The following is a 21,612-nucleotide window of genomic DNA, read 5'->3' as shown; positions in this document are numbered from 1 at the left end:
TCTTTAAAGGATTCCAAATTTTGTGAACTTTGCAAATTATTATGCAAAGTATTGGAAAAAAAGCTAAATGATTAAGAAGATAGATAAGACATTCATCATATCAACAAGGGGGGAAAAATTCAGATCAAGAAACTTTGAACTCTCACCTTGGAACCAATCAGCTTTTCATGAAAGTTAAATTTTCCACAGGTGTACGGATCGGAGTAAACACTGAAAATTTCAGAAATGTCATTAAACAAGATGCAACGCATACCATCCCCAACATTACACTCCGGAATAATTTTCCTGTGGCTTCCGCAAATTATTTGAAAAATGTCTCCAATGTTTCTATTTATCGCAGCTTAGTCCAACTCCCATAGGCAATAGATGCTGTAACATCGTCGTCCTGGAAATAACAACAATGAGACTTTCTTATTCAACATACTACTAAGAGTTGCCTTTCTTTCCTTTCAAATTGATCACTGCTAACTCTTGTTCAACAAACTCTCCTGCACACATGGGTGGGTATTTGCTCGCAAGTCGTGATTCTGAGAAGTGGCCTAAAGGCTTCAACATGGCATCCGATGCAATGTGGGAAAACAACTTGATATGACAAAGAAAAAGAAGTACAAGTAAGCATAAGATGCTTACACACTTGGATAAAAATCTGCATCTAGGGAAAAGAAATAAACACAGAGGATAATAAGGATGCATAAAGGGCAAATAAATTGGCTAACTTCACTTACAGTTGAGGAAACTCTCCATAGACTGCGATTTTGCTCTGATGCTAATTTGATTGCTTCCGTTGTCTTGCTTGTGACAACAACTTCGTGCATGCCAGCCATGCAGTCACCAGAAGTCAACCACTCTATCTACATATAAAACCACACAAGGCAGAAACAGCAAATGCTCACCCGCCGTCAACCACTCTATCCACAGATTAAACCACACGGGGCAGACGCAACAAATAATGAACTAGAGTTGTACAATTCATTTTAAGCTGGAGAATTACTCAGGAAAATATGGCTTAATCATAGTTCACAGATATCAGTGCAGCAGAGGAACCAGAGCACAAAGCACCGAAAAGAGAGATATAAGGTTCTCCACATTAGTTACTTCTGATGCATTTCTGTCTTATGCCATTGTGCACTGTAAAACATGAAATTATGCCTGACAAGAGTTACACCATTTAAAACAAGCACTAAACAAGAAGTAAACCCATATTACAAATTTAAAACAAAGGACAACTCCACTGCAAAATACAACAAGGACAAGCTTCAATCCTTACTACAAAGTATTCTTAATCATACCATCATTAACAAAACAATATAGCACCAGTAACCACACCCGTACCTGCTTTCCTGTCTGAATGAGTAGACATCCCACAGGAACCTTCACCCCAACTTTCTCCCCATTCTTGAGCCAAATGTTGAGGCCGGGAAATCTACTTCTGTCATGAATAGTAAGAAAGTTGAGGTCATAATGATATCCAGCAAAAACAGTGCCCTCCTGGCCATATAGTCGGAGGTTGCTCCCTGTTGGAGCAAGAAGATGCGGTCCCTGTGTTTGAATTGAAAAATGGAAAGAAAAAAGGACTAATTAGTGAAGTGCATGGAGTTTAATGGCAACAATTGCCAAATTCTGATGATAATAAGGTATAGTGCATTTCTCAATACAAATAATAACATTGATAATTTGAAGGAAGCGATAACTTTACAACAGAACTTACTACTAGATGATACACCAGAACACACTACTAATATCTTTAAGAAAATGCTGAAGGATCTGATCAAGTTAACATGTAGTGTTTCCAGAATCTTAAATAATACATCTAATATAGAGACATAGAACCAGTTTTTATGTATTCAATTTTTCTTCCTTTTGTTCTCCTGTGTTTAAGAGAACACTAGGAAACTAACATTTCAGCAAAACCAAATATGCAGGCTGCCACATCTTGACATAAAAAGTTCTATTATTATAACCCCAAATGCAAATACTGTTCTAAAAAAAAACCATGAGATTCCATGAAAATTGAAGTGTTAGCAGCGCTTCAGCAAACTACGTACAGTCAATGGTAAATTTCTACTTAGAGGGGATCTGCTTCCGTCATCCAACACTGAAAATGTAGACGGGCCAATATATTCCCACCAAAAGCAGAAAATACCAAAAGAGTGAGGTTTGCAATCTGCAAAGGTGTTGGATTGGAGTCCTCAGCTAAGATATATTTTTGTTCTTTAAATAATTGGCACTCCTTGTTTTCCTTAACTTACCTTGGTATACAAAATAAAAAATAAAAAATTATAAGCACAAAAAATGAGGCAGAACAGAAATATAAATGATAAGACCAGAAATTGTTGATTACCTGCTTCATCAATGAAGTAAAAGCATCCTTTGGCAAGCCAAACCCAATTGCTGCCATTTCAGCAACAGCCTAAGAGAAAGTTGAAGAAGAAGAAAAATGATATGTCATTAGATGCACCACATGAAGGAAGAGTGAAGTGCCAAACCACATCAGTGACGCACCTCTATTGCTGAGATCATTTTGTGTCCCCATGAATCCATGGTATCTTTCCATTCAGGAAATCCCTCAGGTATGACAGGAGCTGAGTTGAGCTCCTGACCAAGCGCAATCCAAATTATAATATAACAGTCAGATTACATATATAGTTATACATTGAACAGGAAGGTCAAGATGTCAGACCTTAAAACGGGTGTTTGATGGGCGATGACCTATTCTCCACATGTATCGCCACTTGGGATCCGGTCCAAGAGGAGTCAACGGCTGGGAATCTTTAGGCAATGCTCTTAGTTTATCTTGCATCTCTTCATCAACCAGGCTTCTTGGGACTTCCAATCCCTCTGGTGTTACGCCAACCTGTACCACAATATGTGCAAGAAATTCTATCAAAGTTTCAACTAGACAAATACATAAAATCGAGAAAATTGTACTCCATTGGAGCACATTTGGGCTTTGGCTCCATCAAAGAAAAAAAAAATAGTTCAATTTTCCCAACTTCCCCACATTTTCATTCCAATCAAACAGATCGAAATTATGAACAAAAAAAACACCTGGTAATGCAGGTGAGGGCGCTCCTGAAGGCGTTTAAACTCCGGGGGTCTCTCAAAGTATTCCTCCATCATATCTATGAATCGATCATTGTCCTCCACGGTGCACCTCGGATCCTTCACCAGCAAGGCCCCGGTCTCCCTCAGCACTCGACTCACCTCCCCGCACAGATCCCGGAGTTCCGGCCCTAGTTGGCCCGCCGAGTTGTTGTCGAGTTGGGGGGCGATCTCCAAATACGTAGACAGATCTATCACCGTAAGCTCCATCTTCCTCGATTGCTTAATTTCTAACGAGAGAGGGAAAATCAAGCGAATAGACCAAGGGAAGAGTGGGTGTCATGGCGGGAGATGGTGGAGTTTTATGTTGTGTTTGGAACGGGATTTGGGGAATGGAATGGAATAGAACTTTTCTTAATTCTTTTCAAATCTCTCCCATTAATTAAATTTTTATGTCAATCCTCTTTACAACTTTTTTCTTAATAAATGAAGGAATCCTCTTTCCCTTCATTTTCTCTCAAATCATTCGATCCAAACACACTATTAAGATATGGTGGCGACGCACAATCACAATCAAAACACGTGCCACAATATTTCTTTTATTTTTTTTCTTTTCCTTTTTATTTCAATTGTTTGAAAAAGAAAATGAGGGAAAAGTTTTATTTGATAAGTTGAAATAGATATTCCTTATTTCAATTTGAAATGGTTATATTTTCTTTTCCTTTTCATTTCAATTGTTTGAAAAAATAAAATGAGGGAAAAGTTTTATTTGATAAGTTGAAAGGAATATTCCTTATTTCCTATTTAAACATAAAAGGATAATGAAAATTGAAATGGTTATGTTTTATTTCCCAAAACATAAATAATAATTCATATCTATTTTCCAAAAAATAAATAATTCATATCTATTAAAGACAAAAAAAAATTATGTGGCATGAATATTACAATTTTTTACAATTTCAAAAGAATTATTATTTTAAAAATTATTTAGATACTCATATAAGGAAAATAATCAAAAAATTGTAATATTAACACCAATATCCTCTTATATTCTTTTCATCTATATAAATGTTTTATATACACTAAAAGCTCAATAAATTAATAATCTCAATTAAATAATTTTTTTCCAGTTCCGATTTGGGCCAATGTAGTAAATTAATAATTCGCTAAATTCATAAGATAATATATTTTTTAAAAACGGATAGGCCCCACTTAATATATAAATTAATAATTTCCTTATACATCAAAATAATATATATATGTATATGTATATGTATATATACATGACTCAACTAGGAGGTCTTTGTAAAATATGACTCTAATGTTAATCAAGATGAATATAAAAATTCCTTATCTTTAGAATAAGACAAGGGTCATGCACATATTTATCTTATTTGATGGATTGAGTCACTTAAGAAACTATGTATAGGACTCTTGATGGCTCTCTCCATTCAAACCAATTTGATACTCACGACAAAAAATGTGAGCAAGGAAAGAGAAGATCAAGTAGTTTTCGTATATTTAAAACTTGATTTTACAAAAAAAAATCCACGAAGAAAGATGCCAAGATCTCATTTTTATTGTGAAAAAATACCATAGAACATGTGTAGTACGGTAACACTGTCATATATATATAATAAATGCAACTATATCTTGTGCGAAGCGTGGATTTACAACTAGTTTAACCAATTATGATTAGCAAGCGACCATTATAATAAAATGCTAGAGGTTCCATTCATTTGATAAGATTTATTTACCAATCTATGACTATTATTGACAGTCGACATTCTAAAGAAATAATCTTGGCCTAAATTTTGATCATAATTTTAAAATTGACTCTTACAATAGATATCGAGATGAAATTCACTATATAAATATATTTTCTCTTTACAATGTGATGCCAACAAATTTATATGTTTTTCAAATTTCCTCAAAATATGACATTCTAAAGAAAAAAAAATCAATCTAAATGGTAGTTATATTTAAATTAAAATTTTCATTATAGTATTGATTTGATCGAGTATTTTATTATGTTCTCATAAACTCACGTAATCGATTCTAAATTTCGGGATTTATACGAGAATGACTATTGTTTTGTTAAAAAACACTATTTATTAGAAAAGCCCTAACTTCTAGCGGCCCAAAACCCAAAATTTTTGTGTTGTGGTGGCAAAAAAGCCCAAGTCTCTCTCTACAGCTCTCTCATCTAGACCTTTTTTCGCCGCCCCGATTCTTCTCCTCCTCTACTAAAACCTCAGCCTCCAACCCTCTCTCCCTCTCTCTCTCCGTCTCTTTCAGTCTTCGTTTGGCTTGCTCTCGCTACACATATATTGGTTCTGGACTTGGTAGTGAAGAGGTGGACCTGCAATTGGAAGCTCTTCCGTGACTGGTAATAATACACTAATACATGCCTGTCCTGCTTTGTTTTGGCATATCCGAGAATTTGCATTTTTTTTTTCCGTTCTTGATTTTAATAAAGTAATGGTTTTATATTATACGGGCACCATTCGAACTATATTATGAACAGCAGTAACCTGGAAACTTTTGAAATTAGGAGGTGAAATGGCTGGGAAATCGAATAAAGGTAGGAACAGGAGAGGCTCAAGTGGGTCTGCTGCTAATCCGGCCGAATCAGTGGTATCGTCTGTTGCTTCTGCAAAGGATATAAGTGCTTCAGAACCCTCTAGAGTTGTTGCTAATGGGGTACCGGGTGGGGAGGAATCAGCTAATAGCATACCAGGTAGGGAGGAATCAGCTAATGGCGTACCAGGTGGGGAAGATTCAGCTAGTGCAAAGCCTGAAGTGGAAGACTCGGAAACAACAAATTTGACCAGCCAACCAAAGCAAGGTGCTTCTCAGTTCGTCTTGTGTTAATTTCAAGAACTTGATTTAATATTCTTCAGCGGATTCAAATCACATTGAACTCTGATTGTTTTTATTAGCCATCTTAAATGTTAGATTTCTTTTATATAAAACCATCATGCAAACTTACTACGTTGAGTTTTACTGGAGTTGATGGCTGTTATATCGTTGAGTTTCCCTCTAGTTGATGACTTTCTTGCTGGTTCTTAAGAAATTTTTGCTATTGATTTTATATGGCTTTCCCCTCCATTTGCAGGTGATCTTAATCTTTATCCCGTTCCTGTAAAAACACAGACCGGGGAAAAACTTGAGCTACAAGTGAGTTAAATTGATCATTAAGATTCTGAATGTTATTTCAAACCCATTTAATTTTGAATGGTAGGATTCTCTAATTTTACTTTCCTACATGCTTTTGTATTATTGAATCCAACCCCGTATAATGAATTATTAACATAGTATAAACTTTCAGCTAAACCCAGGAGATTCAGTAATGGATGTGAGACAGTTCCTTCTTGATGCTCCTGAAACATGTTTTATCACATGCTATGATTTATTGCTGCACACTAAGGATGGTTCAACTCATCATCTAGAAGATTACAATGAAATTTCTGAAGTAGCTGATATCACAACTGGGGGTTGTTCCTTGGAGATGGTAGCTGGTATACTAATTCTACTCATTTTCGTTATGCCAAGATCTATTTGTGGTTTCTAACAGGCATCATGTTGGGCAGCACTTTATGATGATAGATCTATCCGGGCTCATGTTCATCGCACAAGAGAATTGCTTTCCCTTTCCACACTTCATGCCTCACTCTCAACATCACTTGCATTGCAGTATGAGACATCACTAAATAAAAGTCCAACTTCAGGTTATTTGGGATCTGGGCAGGCTACTGTACTACTTTAATATTTAATTTTCTTTTGGGGATGTACAGAACCAACATTGTTTGTGGATTTATTGTTTTCCAGATGCTGTCAGTACTGAGGTCCCAGAGCTTGATGGTCTAGGCTTTGTGGAAGATGTTTCTGGTTCACTTGGTAAATTGCTATCATCTTCTTCAAAAGATATTAATTCTGCGGAAAGTATTGTATTTTCATCCTTCAATCCTCCTCCAAGCTATCGAAGGTTTGCCTCCTTGTCACCTCAATTTTACTAATTTGATTAAAAACAAATTCTCTCATTGGGAAATCAGAATTACCAACACACTTGGTGGTTTTACTGGCCTCAGGCTTGTTGGGGATTTGATATATCTGGATGTGGTCTTGTTGGATGGCAACAAATATTGTATCACAGGATCAACAAAACTATTTTATGTTAATTCAAGCACAGGGAATGTCCTTGACCCAAGGCCTAGCAATCCTATGTATGAGGCAACCACATTGATAGGGCTCTTTCAAAAGATCAGCGCTAAGTTCAAAAAAGGTATGGGGACAATAGGCTCTCCATAACTTCATCACTTTTCTGTAAATCTTAATCTAACTTTTTTTTTTTGCCTTTTTAGAATGAAGTACTGACTTCTTGCTTCTGCTTTCTCATTTTGAACTATGAAGTTTTCCGTGAAATTCTGGAGAAGAAAGGCTCTGCCCATCCTTTTGAAAATATTCAATCTCTGTTACCACCAAACTCGTGGCTAGGAGCGTATCCACTTCCTGGTAAATTTAATTTTTTCATTAAGTTGGCGTTCTTTAAATTTCGTTGATACATGTCAGACTTGTGGAGATGTGGAAGCACTTAGACAGGGATATGTTAGAGGTTTTGGAAAGTGTGTTTCTTTTCTTTGAAGGTCTTTTTCTATCCATATTTTTTTTGGTTCAACGGTTCTCAATCCTTTTCCCATTGCAAAACAACTTCTGCAGCCTTTAAGCTATTATCTTTCAGATTGGCCACCAGTAAAATGTAATGATCTTATGGCATGTGTAGTTGGCAGCCATTGAATGCCTTGGTCAAATTTTAGTTTTTTTTCCCCGTGTAGTAGAAAAAGGTTACTACCTATGAAGTACTGATGCGGAACAGGGTATGGGTACGGGGATGTGGAAATTCCTTGAAATTATAGAAAATCATTTCCAGCATACAAAACACAAGCCTTGGATCATCTGAGAGTTGTGAAGGCGTCAAGCGCTTATCCAGTCTCAACTCTCAAAAGCTTCCTGTTTTCAGTTTGGGCTATTGCCTAATGCATATTGTTTTGGGCTTTTGATTACTGATTAGTTTGGGACCAAGTAAATGAAGACCGTATTTGGGCTATGGCTAATGCCTATTGATTTGGGCTTTTGTTATTAATTTCTTTTGACCCAGTAAGGGGTGAGTATGTATTTGAGGTACCGCAACGTACCCCAGCCATACCCAATGCATATCTGTTATTTAAAAGAAGAAGAATTGGATACGTACTGGGTAGGTATCTTGCCGTACTCATGCTTCTTAGGTTACTACTTATGCAACTTCATTAATTTTGGAAGAGATTTTCACAAAGGTCTTGACATTATCCTCTGAGGAAGTAAGTCAAGAGCCAGAATGCCACTTTCTTCTATCAATAACATCCTTTATTATGCTTCTTTCGTTCTGTAGATCCTCACCTCCCTCTATTCCCAAGTTCCATTAAGGCCACCTTGTGGCCAAAAAGTGTAGAGGAGCTCTCTGCCTTTCAAGAGAAGTTATTACTATTAGTTATACTGTCTCTTATAATCTTGCTCACCTAGTTGTTGAGCTCTTTCCCAGGTAGAGAGTGCTGAATCCTTCCCTGCAATTGCCTGATGTATGATTCAGGGACGAATATAATTTTGCGATGTTAGATTTAGCGCCTTCCAAGTTGTTTGCTTAAATTTATTCTCTGGTTCATTTTTCGTTACTTAATGAGTTAATGGTCACATTGTTATAAAACTATTAATCACCCTTACCAGTGTGCTGGAATGATCATGATTGCTTACTCTAGTAAAAGTGGAGAACTGCGGGTTAAGCTGATGGTCTGTTTTGCTTACATTTGAATGGTCTCTATGGTGCTTTATCTTCAGATCATAAACGTGACGCAGCCAGAGCGGAGGATGCGCTGAATCTTTCATATGGTAGTGAGCTGATTGGTATGCAACGAGATTGGAATGAAGAGTTGCAAGCTTGTAGGGAGTTTCCACACACAACTTCTCAAGAAAGGTTTGTTTTAGTTTTAGATATCACTTCAATCAACTTGTTGCATTAAATTTTTATTATTGTTTTGCATTCTGCTTTTCGGTTTGAGTGCTGCACGTGCTGAAATAATTATTTTCTTGCAGGATTTTGCGGGATCGGGCTCTCTACAAGGTCACTTCTGACTTTGTTGATGCAGCAATAAGTGGTGCTATTGGAGTCATCAGCAGATGCATACCCCCCATAAATCCAACAGATCCAGAGTGTTTTCACATGTTAGTGGAACTTGAAAAGTTTTCTATGACTTTCACATATGCTAATATCACTTCCTGGATTAGGTTTCTTTACATTATTTCTTAGAAAAAATAGTGTATATTCTTCCTTTTGTTTCTAAAAAATGTGTATATTATTGGCTATCTTTAATTGGTCACTTTGTATCTTTTTTACAATCTCTCAGACATGTTTGCACCTGTTCAGTATATATACTTTCTTGTTCAGGTAGTTCACTTGGCAATTAAACATATTTTTGTTGCATGAACGAATTTAAAATAGCAAGTCTGTCTCTTGCGGTTTGGCTTCCCTTTGGAATAACTCCACTGAGGCCAAATTGATTGGTGAACACTTTTGCATGTTGCCAATGTTGAAAACTTGTAACCTTTGGCAGTTTGGGGCTCTGGTTTTGCTGGGAATATATTTGATCTGTTGAATATTTCCCCCTTGTAATCTGTTTGGGTTGCACCCCTTTGGTGCTTTAATAAATTTTTTCTATTCAAAAAAAAAAATGAAATTAAAGGGAACCAAGGGAATGCCACCTAATTACATGTGCAACTTATCTACTACATTGTGTAGTACACGCTCATTTACAACTTTACACGTCCAAACAAAAACTAAGTGTATGTTTCTGTCTCAAATTACTCCTTAATTATTGACCTTCGTTCTATATATGACTTTTCATGGTCTCTGATGTGTTTTTATATATACTTGTTAAAACCTACTGCTGCTTAACGTCTTTGTTTCGGCTCTAGGTATGTTCACAACAATATATTCTTTAGTTTTGCTGTGGATGGGGACCTGGAGCATCTATCCAAGAGACATGCATCAGATATTATATCAAAGACTGAGAGCTGTTCTTCATCTTTCAAGTCACCTGAAAAGGCGTCCAAGAATTTGTTTCAAGGTAACAATGAAATTCCCAATGGGGAAAAAGGTGACAAATCAAATGGAGGGGAATGTGTGGAGGAGGTGTCTCCTCAATCCTCTGGTGAGACACAAGTGATGGAGAGTGAGCAGGCAACATATGCTTCCGCAAACAATGATCTAAAAGGCACAAAAGCATTCCAAGAAGCTGATGTAGCTGGAATTTATAATCTTTCCATGGCCATAATTGATTACAGGGGTCATAGAGTGGTAGCTCAGGTATGTATCATAGATGCAATCATGCCATAACAGAACAAATTATTGAACAACTGAGGAAGATGCAATAATCAGATGTTTGCCTTGCTGTTTTGTTTCTGGACTATGTTGTTGGTTTTTTGCCTTTCCTTACCCATTTTCATCATATCACTTTTTCCTTGTGCAATCGGTCATTTTTTGCAACATTCTATCTGCTGATATTTTTGTCCTCTTAATGTGTTTGTTTGCTCATGCTTGCTGTAATGCTATTGTATGAAAATTCTTGTCGTGAGAAACTCATTGCAGGCCAAATTGCTTGTTTTGTTACCTCACAATGTTGTTGACTTGACTTATTTTGTAAGTTAAGAAAATCTGTCTATGCTTGGTAGCCTCAAGTGTTTCTGGTTATCCTGTCTTTGGGTCCCTATGCTATTTTGATGTTTCTTATGTTATGTTTTATGCATATATGTAGAGTGTTCTACCTGGGATTCTTCAAGGTGATAAGTCAGACTCCCTTCTTTATGGTTCTGTTGACAATGGCAAGAAGATATACTGGAATGAAGACTTTCATTCCAAGGTGAAGAGCATATGAAATTTGTTCTCAATGTTGGCTTATGTGTTGATTCTCACTTTACATGACTTACAACTTTTGGTCCTCTGGGTGACAGTATGATATTCTTTTGTTCATCAGTATGAAGACCTTCATTCCAGAATGTTATTTCTTTTACCCACCAAAATAATTTAATGCTCCGAGCCCTCATTTATCTTAGGTACTAGAGGCTGCAAAACGCCTTCATTTGAAGGAGCACACAGTCCTTGATGGATCTGAGAATGTTTACAAATTAGCTGCACCAGTGGAATGCAAGGGTATTGTTGGCAGTGATGACAGGTGATTCAATTCTTTTTAATCGGCTAATTAGCTTTAAAATTTCTCCCATTACTCATCCCTTTTCAGCTACTAGCTGTCATTGTATTCTCTTTGCTAATAAGGAAATGGCTTGAGTTTTACCATTCTGGAATATATGTGTTTCTAGGTGTCATTCCATTCTCTTTGCTAATAAGGAAATGACTTGAGTTTTACGATTCTGGAATATATGTGTTTCATCTACTGCATTGGTTAATTATAAAAGGTGGAATTTTATTAAAGGGATACCTTTTAGCATGACAGTTAAGTGCCAGCGAGGTTGACATTATATTTGCTAACATCAGTTTCATGCTCTTAGATGACTAATTAAGTTTTTAGATTCCACAGTCCACATCTATGAAATGTGCTTGATTAATTTATGTAAATTTTGTTATGGACTGTGTCGAGATTTATCATATGCCTATTCTCTCATCTAGGCATTATCTTCTGGACCTGATGAGAGTGACTCCTCGGGATGCGAACTATAATGGGCCTGGTTCTCGTTGTTGTATCTTAAGACCGGAACTAGTCACTGCGTTTTGCCAGGTATGCCCTTCTTTTCTTCTATTATGATTTGTTTAAGATGTTATGTTTCTTATGGTATTGATATGATGGGAGAAGGCTGAAGTTGAGAAGAGACCAAAACATACGTCTGACGAAGAGGGAGCATCTAATGTGGCCTCTGATTCTTCAAAAGTTGCTGGTGCTGATGAACAGGTAGAAGCTGAGGTTACTGGACCTACTTCTGACAACAATGGTCAGGTATGCAGCATTATAAAAACCTATGTTCTTGGTTTAAAATTTAAATAGCAGTGTCATTGGTCTGCTTATCCGGTTAGCAGGAATTTTTGGTTTCCTGAAATAGTTAATGAGCGCTTGAACTTTACATGCTGCTTCCTGACTTGCAAGGTTTGGACTTTAGAGTGCTTTTCTTTTGTATCTTATTATGTTTATGCATTTACGAATTCATTCAGTTCTCATAATGTTCTAAGTTATAGTAAGCAATACTTGTTTCTTGAGGCAAAATGTGGCATGACATGGTATATGTCCAAGCTCTTGAGTTGGAGATGTGGTTTTTTACTGGTTTTCGTCAGTTGAATTCATTTTCCTTGTTTGCCCTGCTCTTTGTTTTTAAGCTTTCTCTTGTTTGTTTGTTTGTGTGTGTGTTTTTTTTTTTTGCTTCATCTTGCATCTTTCTAAATGGTGAACCTGGGCCTGCTGCTAAAATTGCTACGGGAACCTGCCTCTCTGCATTGTAGTAAGGCTGCATACATCTGCATTTCCCTATACCCACCTCTAGAGGGGAGTCTTTTGTACTGGAGTTCTGTAACCTTTTAAAGCTTTCTCTTGTTTTTTGTATGTGCAAATTACATCCATTTATAATAAATTTTTACAATTGAAAATAGTAAATCACAACTGATGATTGAGTTGCCTGATGTGTAATGATAAGGATGAATGGCCAAAATTTCAAGTGCTTAATGGTGCACATAGTTGGAAGTGAATCGTTTTAGTATTCCTAAAATATTCTTACCTTTCTTGTATTAGGGCTGCAAAGTAAAGGTTAGAGGCATATCCTATAAGTGTTTGTGGTTGGTTTAAATTATTGAGCGAGAAATGCAACTTGTATTTTTTCGTTTAACGTGTGAGATTTTTTTTCAAGGGATTTTCTTTTTAGAATATAATAGGAACACCATATTACCTTCTCCTAGCACAGAAATAATATGGGTTACATGATCCTTTGCTTTGCATTTGTCTGATGAAGGTAACGGAGGAAGGGAAGAGTGAGGCAGTTGAAGAATCTGCTTCTGATCATGTGGCAAGTCATGAATCATGCAAACAGATATGTTTTAACCCTAACGTTTTCACCGATTTTAAGTTGGCTGGCAGTCGAGAGGTAAACTCAAACTTCTGGTTTTCTTGTCCTGTTTATGTCCAATATTCATGGTATTGAGATTCATTTCATTTGGTGATTTCCCCTGCCATTGATCAGGAGATAGCTGCAGATGAAGAGAATGTGAGGAGAGCTAGTACACATCTGGCAAGTGTTGTGCTTCCGAAGTTTATACAAGACCTTTGCACGCTTGAAGTTTCACCAATGGACGGTCAAACATTAACCGAAGCTCTCCATGCTCATGGAATTAATGTCCGCTACGTTGGAAAAGTAAGATTATTGTGGTCCAGCGAATGCTCTATTTTGATTTAAATATATTGCCTTAGTCTCTTAGTTTAGCCAATATTCACATCCCACTTTAAATTTGTGGATGGTGGTCAAAGACACAATCTTTCATGAATTTTTCCTCTTTAAAAAATCAATATCATTTACAGAGAATTTCTCCAGGTAGCTGAAGGGACCGAGCACTTTCCTCATCTATGGGATCTTTGTTCTAATGAGATTGTTGTTAGGTCGGCGAAGCACATTCTTAAGGTGACCAGCATTATTTTCTATTTAAATTTCATTATGGATGCTCTCACTTTTTCTAGTTCATGTGACATCTTAGTAATGGTATTTTTCTGCTTTCTTAATCTTTTGCTTTTGGTTTGGGTGTGGGTGTTGTTGGGTTGGGGGCGGGGGGCACTCCTTCAGCTTTGCGGACCAAAAGTTTGATTTGTTTCTTGTCCGAATATGTGAACCAAACATGCACCTATATTTTTTCCATATTATCACACTATTCAAACTGTGATAATACTCCCTTGCTGAGGTATTGAAGATATTTGAAATGAAGTATTGGGGAACTGCATTTTGTACTGTTCACACTTCTTTATAACTTTGATGTTCCATGTTTGTGTGGACCTTTTCTTACCACACATACATCTCCAGTGTAACCCTTTCCCTCTCCCTTGTGCGTCTTACAAGCCCTGGAAAATAAGAAAAAGAAGAGAAAAATGGAACAGGGGAAAGATTTTAATGTTATGGAATGGGCATTTCCTGATACCTTGAAGACTCTGCATGGCAGTTCACAGTTTGGATTTTTAAACGTAACTTGAAGCGGCTTTTGCTAGCTTTAAAAATATTATAATGCACAAAGATGAGCTGAGATATCTTTTGCTGCTAGTTTTTGGTGTTAAAGAGGACACTAACTGTCACTCCACTCCTGTTTATGTCCCCAATATAGCTTAAAATAATAAGGAATTTGGTTAACTATTTATTTAATGTTCATGTATGAACCTAATTTTTTACAAAAGAGATTTAGATTTTGTATGATGGATCGTGCCTGTTCAATTTCTTGGTTATATCCCTTTGCCTCTTTCTTTTTGAGTTATGTAACAGCTGGTGTGCTTGCTGGGTGTAGCTAGTTTTAGAAATCCTACATGAGACAAAAGAACACACAAACTAATATTTTTAATACCTAAAGTAATAGTATATGGCTTTCTTGGTTTGTTTAATGCTTTTAGCATCTCGAGCGCTCAGTCTGTCATGCTAAAATATGTCCTTTAAACTTTTATCTTGTGGTGAGTAGTTTGTATCTTTCCTTTTGGCACAGGATGTTCTGAGGGATACAGAGGATCATGATCTTGGGCCCGCAATCTCTCATTTTTTGAACTGTTTATTTGGACGTTGTCAAGCTGGTTCAATAAACAGTATCCAGCCAAGATCCCAAAAGAAAGTATGTTCTCCCATGAGATAAAGTCGAGTTTAGTTACTTCTTTGCTCACTAATGTCTCGTTTTTCAATCTTATCAGCTAATTCTTCAGGTGTGATAATTTTGATTATGTAGGAAAGGAAATGGAGTATATCCAAAACTTGACATATGTTGAAAATAAAGAAATCATTGAATTACTCCTCATCTACCATTTTAACGAATTATTTTGTCTACTGGCAGTATCCCCTGAGAAAGGGGCTTTTACTCACTGTTAACCTTTACAGGACCAACCAGGCCATCAATCTTCTGGCAAGTCATCTAAGGGAAAAACAAGGGGGAAAACAGGTGCAGCTGTGAGGAAGAATCAATCTTCATATATGAATGTTAGCTCAGAATCCCTATGGTCTGACATTCAAGAATTCGCAAAAGTGAAATATCAGGTATTTATAGTTGGTTTAAAATGGAGTTCAATACTTAGTTCATTCCTTGTGAAAAGGAGGGACAAGGAAAAAGTTGTGCCTTAATCCTCAATATTTTGTTGGGTCCTGTGGAAAGATATGAACAAAAGGGTTGCTGAAGGAGTAGGACTGTAGGATACTCAATTCAGAATCATTCTTGTGTTTTGGTTGAGGGGAAAATTTGATGTAAATGAGACTATGTTGTTGGATGTAATTGACACTGTGTCCTATAGAGTATAGATAACTTTATACCTGGGTGGCACCCCCTTGGTGCCTTCTATTTGATATTTTAACATACAACAAAAGAAAAAAATAATGGTTCTGTTGTTGCTATGTATGCTTAGTGAAGATTGAGAATGCTTTGAAATGACAAATTCTCTCCCTAACTTGTCATTTGTGGCCAATGCACCACAATGGTCCACATTGCGTGCTAGATTGGAATTGTACCTGAGTTGACAGTTCTGGTTCTTTTGATGAATAGTCCATTTTTTTATGTTATCGTCTCACTTGTATATTTTTTACTTGTGTTTTGGGCGGCACCATCCCCCCACTCCACAAAAAAACAAGTCACATTGTTGAATTCCTTTTGTTCTAAAAGAAAAAGATACACTGACATGTTCTTTGTGATCTATTCAAACTTGCTCTGAATTTGCTATGCAATTGCAATCTACTGTCTGTTATGTTTACTAGCATCTTGTGGAACTGATTTAGTATGCATATTATACGACTTGACTTGGATTTCCTTGATATAGTTTGATTTGCCAGAGGATGCCAAGTCACGGGTGAAGAAAGTTTCAGTTATACGTAACCTTTGCCAGAAGGTAACTCTGAGATCATATCTCATCCTGTTGATTTTGGCTCTCATTTCTGTCACTGCATTATGTAAATTTCCCACTCTCCAATTAGTGGAAATTCACCATCTGTATAATACTCGTTTCTGCTGAATGCTTATTTCATCTTTCTTGCTTCTTGTGCCTGTGTGGCTGCATTTCTTCAGCTATGCCTTGGATGGTTGGATGCAATTACTAGATGGTTGGACATGTATAGATGTCGTTTTAGACTGAAATAATTGGCGTAGGAGAATCCACATTGTAGATTCCAACTAATATTTTCTTATGTAATCATGTAATAACCCCCATATTGTTTTAAGACTAGGACTTTGATGATTATGATGGGATGCAGCTACTGGTGGTTTTATATTCTGCCAGCTATTTAGTTTAATTTACTTTTCCTTGATGTTATCTCTGGATATCTATGGTTAGTGTCTCAATAGTCTTGTTACATTTATGTTATGACATGGCATTTTCATGTATAAGAGCAGGATAGATACAAAACGTGCATGAGTTTAGCTGTAATAATTCTACCCTGTCCAAGTTCTTGCTGAAAGTTTTTCAGATCCTGGAAACAATCATACAATTTTGCTTAAAATTTGCTCTAATAAGTGTGCACAATTTCCCAGTACTACCCCCCCCAAACCCTTCCACAAAAGAATGGTACAGTTTCGTTTTTCAGTGCTTAATAATTTAATGTTACATTCAATTTGTTTCTGGAGTGCTTTTGAGCTTTCAGAATGCAAGTATACTCTAAAGTGGTTCCCCTGACAGGTGGGCATAAGCATTGCGGCACACAAATATGATCTTAATGCTGCAACACCTTTCCAAACATCGGATATCTTGAACCTTCAACCTGTTGTGAAGCATTCAATTCCAGTATGCGCAGAAGCTAAGGATCTTGTGGAAACAGGAAAAGTCCAATTGGCTGAGGTATGTACTGAGGCTTCCTTACCTACTATCCTGTAATACTAAGGATATGTCTGATAATTGATACAGCTTTGTGCTAGCTTATAAGCTCCAGTGGATTTGCCAACCGAACACCGGCAAAGCTTGTAAGCTGACGTAAAAAAAAATAAAAAAACCTCTAGAGAAGAGCTTATTTCAGCTTATAAGTTGATGAAGTTTGTGTTTCAAGTAATAATACAGCTTCTAAGTTATTTCCAATTGCACATTCACCAAACCCCTTTCAACTTCTAAGCAGCTTAAAATCGTTAAACCAAACACATGCTAAGTTACAATGGCTTTAAATCCAATAATATAGTTAAAGCTAGTTGTTTTTCAGCTCCTTGTTTTCAAATCAGTAGTTTTTGTGATATACATCCATACATTTTCATTTCAGGGTATGCTTAGCGAAGCCTACACAGTATTTTCAGAGGCATTTTCGATACTCCAACAGGTAAGTTATTATCTTTCTTGAAAATTGTGTGCTGTATATTACAAGCGAACATGTGACCCAGTGATAGAGTTGTAGGAATGCAACCTAGAGGTCACAGCCTCTCCACATATTATGTGGGGTGGTAAGATCTTCGTACATCCTGCATGTCCCAGACCCCACCCATTGTGGGAGCCGTATACACGGGAGTTGTGTACCTTTTCACATCATTGTTTTATAATGGATTATAGGTGACGGGACCCATGCATAGAGAGGTTGCTAACTGCTGTCGGTAGGCATCTCAACCCAACCACCATCCATCTTGTTGATTCTTTTGTGTTTTTAGTTTGTTACATATATCATAGTGAGCTTTCAGCATCTTGCACTTGGGTAGTTCAAACAATAAAACATCACATTTCAATGGAGAGGGTAAATAAATTTTATTATTATTTTTGTAAAATTCCGCATGACTTAATTATTAGTCCATGTGCATAATGTTACTGTGCTTCAATGCAACTATATTCAATTTTTCTAAAAAGTTCAGCTTTTAAAGCTGTGATCATGACAAGCTTGACCCTTTAACTCATCTCAAGGTTCCTTTTGTCAAATTTTCAGGTACCTCGCCATGGTTTTATATCACGCAGGAGACATGGCTGGGGCGATAATGCAACAGCACAAGGAACTGATTATAAATGAGCGATGCTTGGGATTGGATCATCCGGATACTGCTCACAGGCATCATTTTCTATCTTCTATTCATGTCAATGTCATTTAATATGATGTTTTCTACACAGCTGTTAGTCAATGTCAATTCCTACTATAGAAAAAGATACACACATTTGGTGTTGAATACTTTCATCTCAAATCAATACCAAAGAAATGGAGCCTTATTCCTATATCATGAATTAAGAAAAAGGAGCTGATATAATTTTAGCATAACTATTGTAGATTATTGGAAAGCATTCTTTCCAGTATTTGCAAAAATAAATAAATAAACAAAAAATTGGCAAGTTCTTAATTTTTGAGGGAAGGGTGAACCAAACCTTGCAGCTTGAAAAAGGCTCAATAGGGATATAGGCTCCAGTGAGATTGAAGGTTTTTACTCTAGATGTAGCCTAATCTGGGTTTGTTGTGGTATCATGTGGTATTTTTTGTATGTTCTTTTGTTGAGGTCTGTCTAGTTGCACTATAGTCCATACAGTTGTAGCCGTGTGCTCTCTTTTGGTTGCACTATAGCCTAAACTGTCTAGTGGTAGCCTTGTTCTCTCTTTGGGTTGCACCATCTTTGTGCCCCTTAAATAAAGTGCTTTTGCATTCTTATTCTAACTATATATATGTATATGTGTGTGTGTATATATATATACACGTGGTATTTTTTATATGTTCTTTTGTTGAGGTCTGTCTAGTTGCACTATAGTCCATACCGTTGTAGCCGTGTGCTCTCTTTCGGTCGCACTATATCCTAAACTGTCTAGTGGTAGCCTTGTTCTCTCTTTGGGTTGCACCATCTTTGTGCCCCTTAAATAAAGTGCTTTTGCATTCTTATTCTAACTATATATATATCTTTTCCATCAAAAAATTATTTATTTTTTATATGCTCTGTTTACTAATTCGTAACTGTCCATGTTATCATTAACTATCCCAAAACCAGAAACAACTTCATCGCTTGTCACTAACCATAGAGTGGCCCTGATTCCAGATTCCAGCCCTTAATTTACGTTAGTTGAGCCCTAAAATTGAGGGAATCACCACTTTCTTGAGTGGTAGAACTCCCAAATCATTAGTCAATATGGCCAAGGTTTGAATCCCAACCCCATCCCCCTGTTTATTAAAAAACCCTAGAGCTTAATCGATTAGCTGCACTAATCTAACCTTCGGAAATCTCCCTTTTCATTTTTGAAAATGACCTAGGCAGTTAATCCTGCCCTAGAAGTTGCTTCTTTTGATTATATCTTATCTTTGATTTTGTAACCACAAAACTAAAAGAGAGAGGGAGGGGGGAGCCTTCATTCGCTATTTGACTAGTAAATGATCCTAACATTGAGTTCATGTCTCCCATATTACTCTCTTGCCCAACTGTTGGCTCACTTGTTTTACATTTTCTCACTGCAGCTACGGGAATATGGCTCTATTCTATCATGGACTTAACCAAACAGAACTTGCGCTAAGGCATATGTCTCGCGCATTGCTCTTACTGAGTTTATCATCAGGTCCGGATCACCCAGATGTAGCTGCAACTTTCATAAATGTTGCAATGATGTATCAGGATATTAGTAAGATGGACACAGCTCTTCGCTATCTTCAGGAGGCCTTGAAAAAGAACGAGAGGCTTCTAGGTGAAGAGCATATTCAAACAGCTGTGTGCTACCATGCTCTTGCCATTGCCTTCAACTGTATGGGTGCCTTCAAGCTTTCTCACCAGGCATGTGTTATCTTTACAAAAAATTTGTGCTGCTGTATTGGTCGCCTTATCGAATAATTACTGATTGTGACTTCTTCACTGCAGCATGAAAAGAAGACCTATGACATACTTGTCAAACAGCTTGGTGAGGAGGATTCAAGGACGAGGGATTCCCAGAACTGGATGAAGACATTTAAGATGCGTGAACTTCAGGTAAATGCATGGCGTGCTAAATGTTCTGCTTTGTTTGTTTTGTTTTGATTTACTGAGAATCTTATATTAACAGATGAATGCACAGAAGCATAAAGGCCAGGTTTTGAATGCAGCTTCTGCTCAGAAGGCTATTGATATCTTAAAGGTACTTTTGGAGCCCCTTGTTTAAAATTTTCAAAAAAAATTTGTCCAACTTAGAGAGAGGAGTTTTAAAGAGAGAAACAAATGAAATATGGCATTGTCCTAACAAGCTAAATTTTTGATAAATTTTAAATTAATGGCAGCACAATGAAAGCTGCTTACTGAAGAGTTTCTTGATCTCTTCTATTTCTATAATGTGAATGCCAAGCATTCATTTATTCCACTTTATAATAATATTGGTAAGGTTACTCGTCTTCCCAATAATTGGGCGCCTACCTAAAAACCTCAATTGCCTATGGCATTTGGTTTGCATGGCAGGCCCATCCTGACTTGATACATGCATTCCAATCCGCTGCTGCTGGAGGATCTGCTAGTTCCAGTGCCTCTGTCAACAATTCTCGTAATGCAGCAATAATTAGTGAAAATCTTCCAAGAGGCAGGGGAGTTGATGAAAGGGCAGCTCGTGCAGCGGCAGAAGTTAGGAAGAAAGCAGCGGCAAGGGGCCTCTTGATTCGACCTCACGGTGTACCTGTTCAAGCTTTGCCTCCACTTACCCAGCTTCTCAACATCATCAACTCAGGGATGGTCCCTGATGCAGTTGAGAAAGATGAAACAGTTGTGGTACAGAAGGAAGGAACAAGTGAGTCAAATGGCGCTTCTGATACCAAAAATGATCAATCAACAATAGGGCAACAAGATCAGGCCCCTGTTGGATTGGGTAAAGGCTTGGCCTCTTTGGAACCTAGGAAACAAAAGGCTAAACCTAAAGCTTCGTCATGAAAGTTAAGTTACATTTAATTGATTTGGCAACAAAACCTGAATATTTTTGTTGTATGAGCTGATATATGATACACCTTCCATATCCTGTTTTTTCAAATAATATTCGCTTCAGAGTTATACGTTGATGCATGGCCAAGGAATGATACCAGATTGATTATTGCTAGTCATTTTTAGGTATTAGGTCGTTGCCATTATTCGTTCCTTAATGAAACATATATTATTTTTGTTCTTGGTAATTTGATTCATGTACTATCATGATGGCATTTTCTGCCATATGATTAGCCATTCTGAATGTGGTGTTTGCTTCGCACGTTTTGTCATGTCATCAACTGCTTTCCTTGTTCATGAATTGTATTTCATTTTGTTTGCTTTTATCTTATAATCGCTGGCTCTGATCAGAGTGCAAAACTGGCACATCCTGAAGGTGCATGTAAAGCCCCGAGCCCCACTGATCAGCTTATATTCCGTTGTGGGGATGGGCTCTCAGGAATTGGGTTCGAATCCTCGAGATGAGT

General features: G+C 37.1%; 2 protein-coding genes across 3 annotated transcripts; one reads left to right on the top strand and one right to left on the bottom strand.

Annotated features, from left to right (window-relative positions):
• Window positions 1–71: 71 nt before the first annotated feature.
• Window positions 72–3,452, bottom strand: LOC120013822. The gene is made up of 7 exons (XM_038865772.1): window positions 3,049–3,452; window positions 2,681–2,854; window positions 2,503–2,595; window positions 2,342–2,410; window positions 1,333–1,539; window positions 726–851; window positions 72–582 (listed from the first exon to the last, which is right to left on the bottom strand). Exons 1-7 carry the CDS (start codon window positions 3,310–3,312, stop codon window positions 427–429), a joined length of 1,089 nt encoding a protein of 362 aa, XP_038721700.1. The 5' UTR covers window positions 3,313–3,452; the 3' UTR covers window positions 72–426.
• A 1,816-nt stretch (window positions 3,453–5,268) lies between these two features.
• On the top strand, window positions 5,269–21,382 carry LOC120012727 (clustered mitochondria protein-like). 2 transcript variants are annotated; one of them, XM_038864179.1, is made up of 29 exons: window positions 5,269–5,431; window positions 5,597–5,890; window positions 6,161–6,222; window positions 6,374–6,563; window positions 6,636–6,773; window positions 6,874–7,030; window positions 7,134–7,327; window positions 7,456–7,557; window positions 8,914–9,049; window positions 9,169–9,297; window positions 10,048–10,438; window positions 10,887–10,991; window positions 11,185–11,303; window positions 11,756–11,864; window positions 11,940–12,080; window positions 13,081–13,212; window positions 13,309–13,479; window positions 13,657–13,743; window positions 14,801–14,923; window positions 15,184–15,339; window positions 16,110–16,178; window positions 16,962–17,120; window positions 17,530–17,586; window positions 17,814–17,854; window positions 18,178–18,297; window positions 19,675–19,984; window positions 20,069–20,176; window positions 20,250–20,321; window positions 20,636–21,382. In XM_038864179.1, the coding sequence occupies exons 2-29, from the start codon at window positions 5,605–5,607 to the stop codon at window positions 21,095–21,097; spliced, it is 4,326 nt and encodes a 1,441-aa protein (XP_038720107.1). In that variant the 5' UTR covers window positions 5,269–5,431; window positions 5,597–5,604; the 3' UTR covers window positions 21,098–21,382. The 2 variants fall into 2 exon arrangements, with proteins under 2 accessions (XP_038720107.1, XP_038720108.1); XM_038864180.1 differs by having other exon boundaries at window positions 20,262–20,321; window positions 20,636–21,097.
• Window positions 21,383–21,612: the final 230 nt, after the last annotated feature.

This window comes from Tripterygium wilfordii, chromosome 13 (genome assembly GCF_013401445.1).
Source record: "Tripterygium wilfordii isolate XIE 37 chromosome 13, ASM1340144v1, whole genome shotgun sequence".
In the NCBI taxonomy this organism is placed as follows: Eukaryota; Viridiplantae; Streptophyta; class Magnoliopsida; order Celastrales; family Celastraceae; genus Tripterygium; species Tripterygium wilfordii.
Note: the sequence above shows the minus strand (reverse complement) of the source record. Positions and strands in the feature narration are given on the sequence as shown.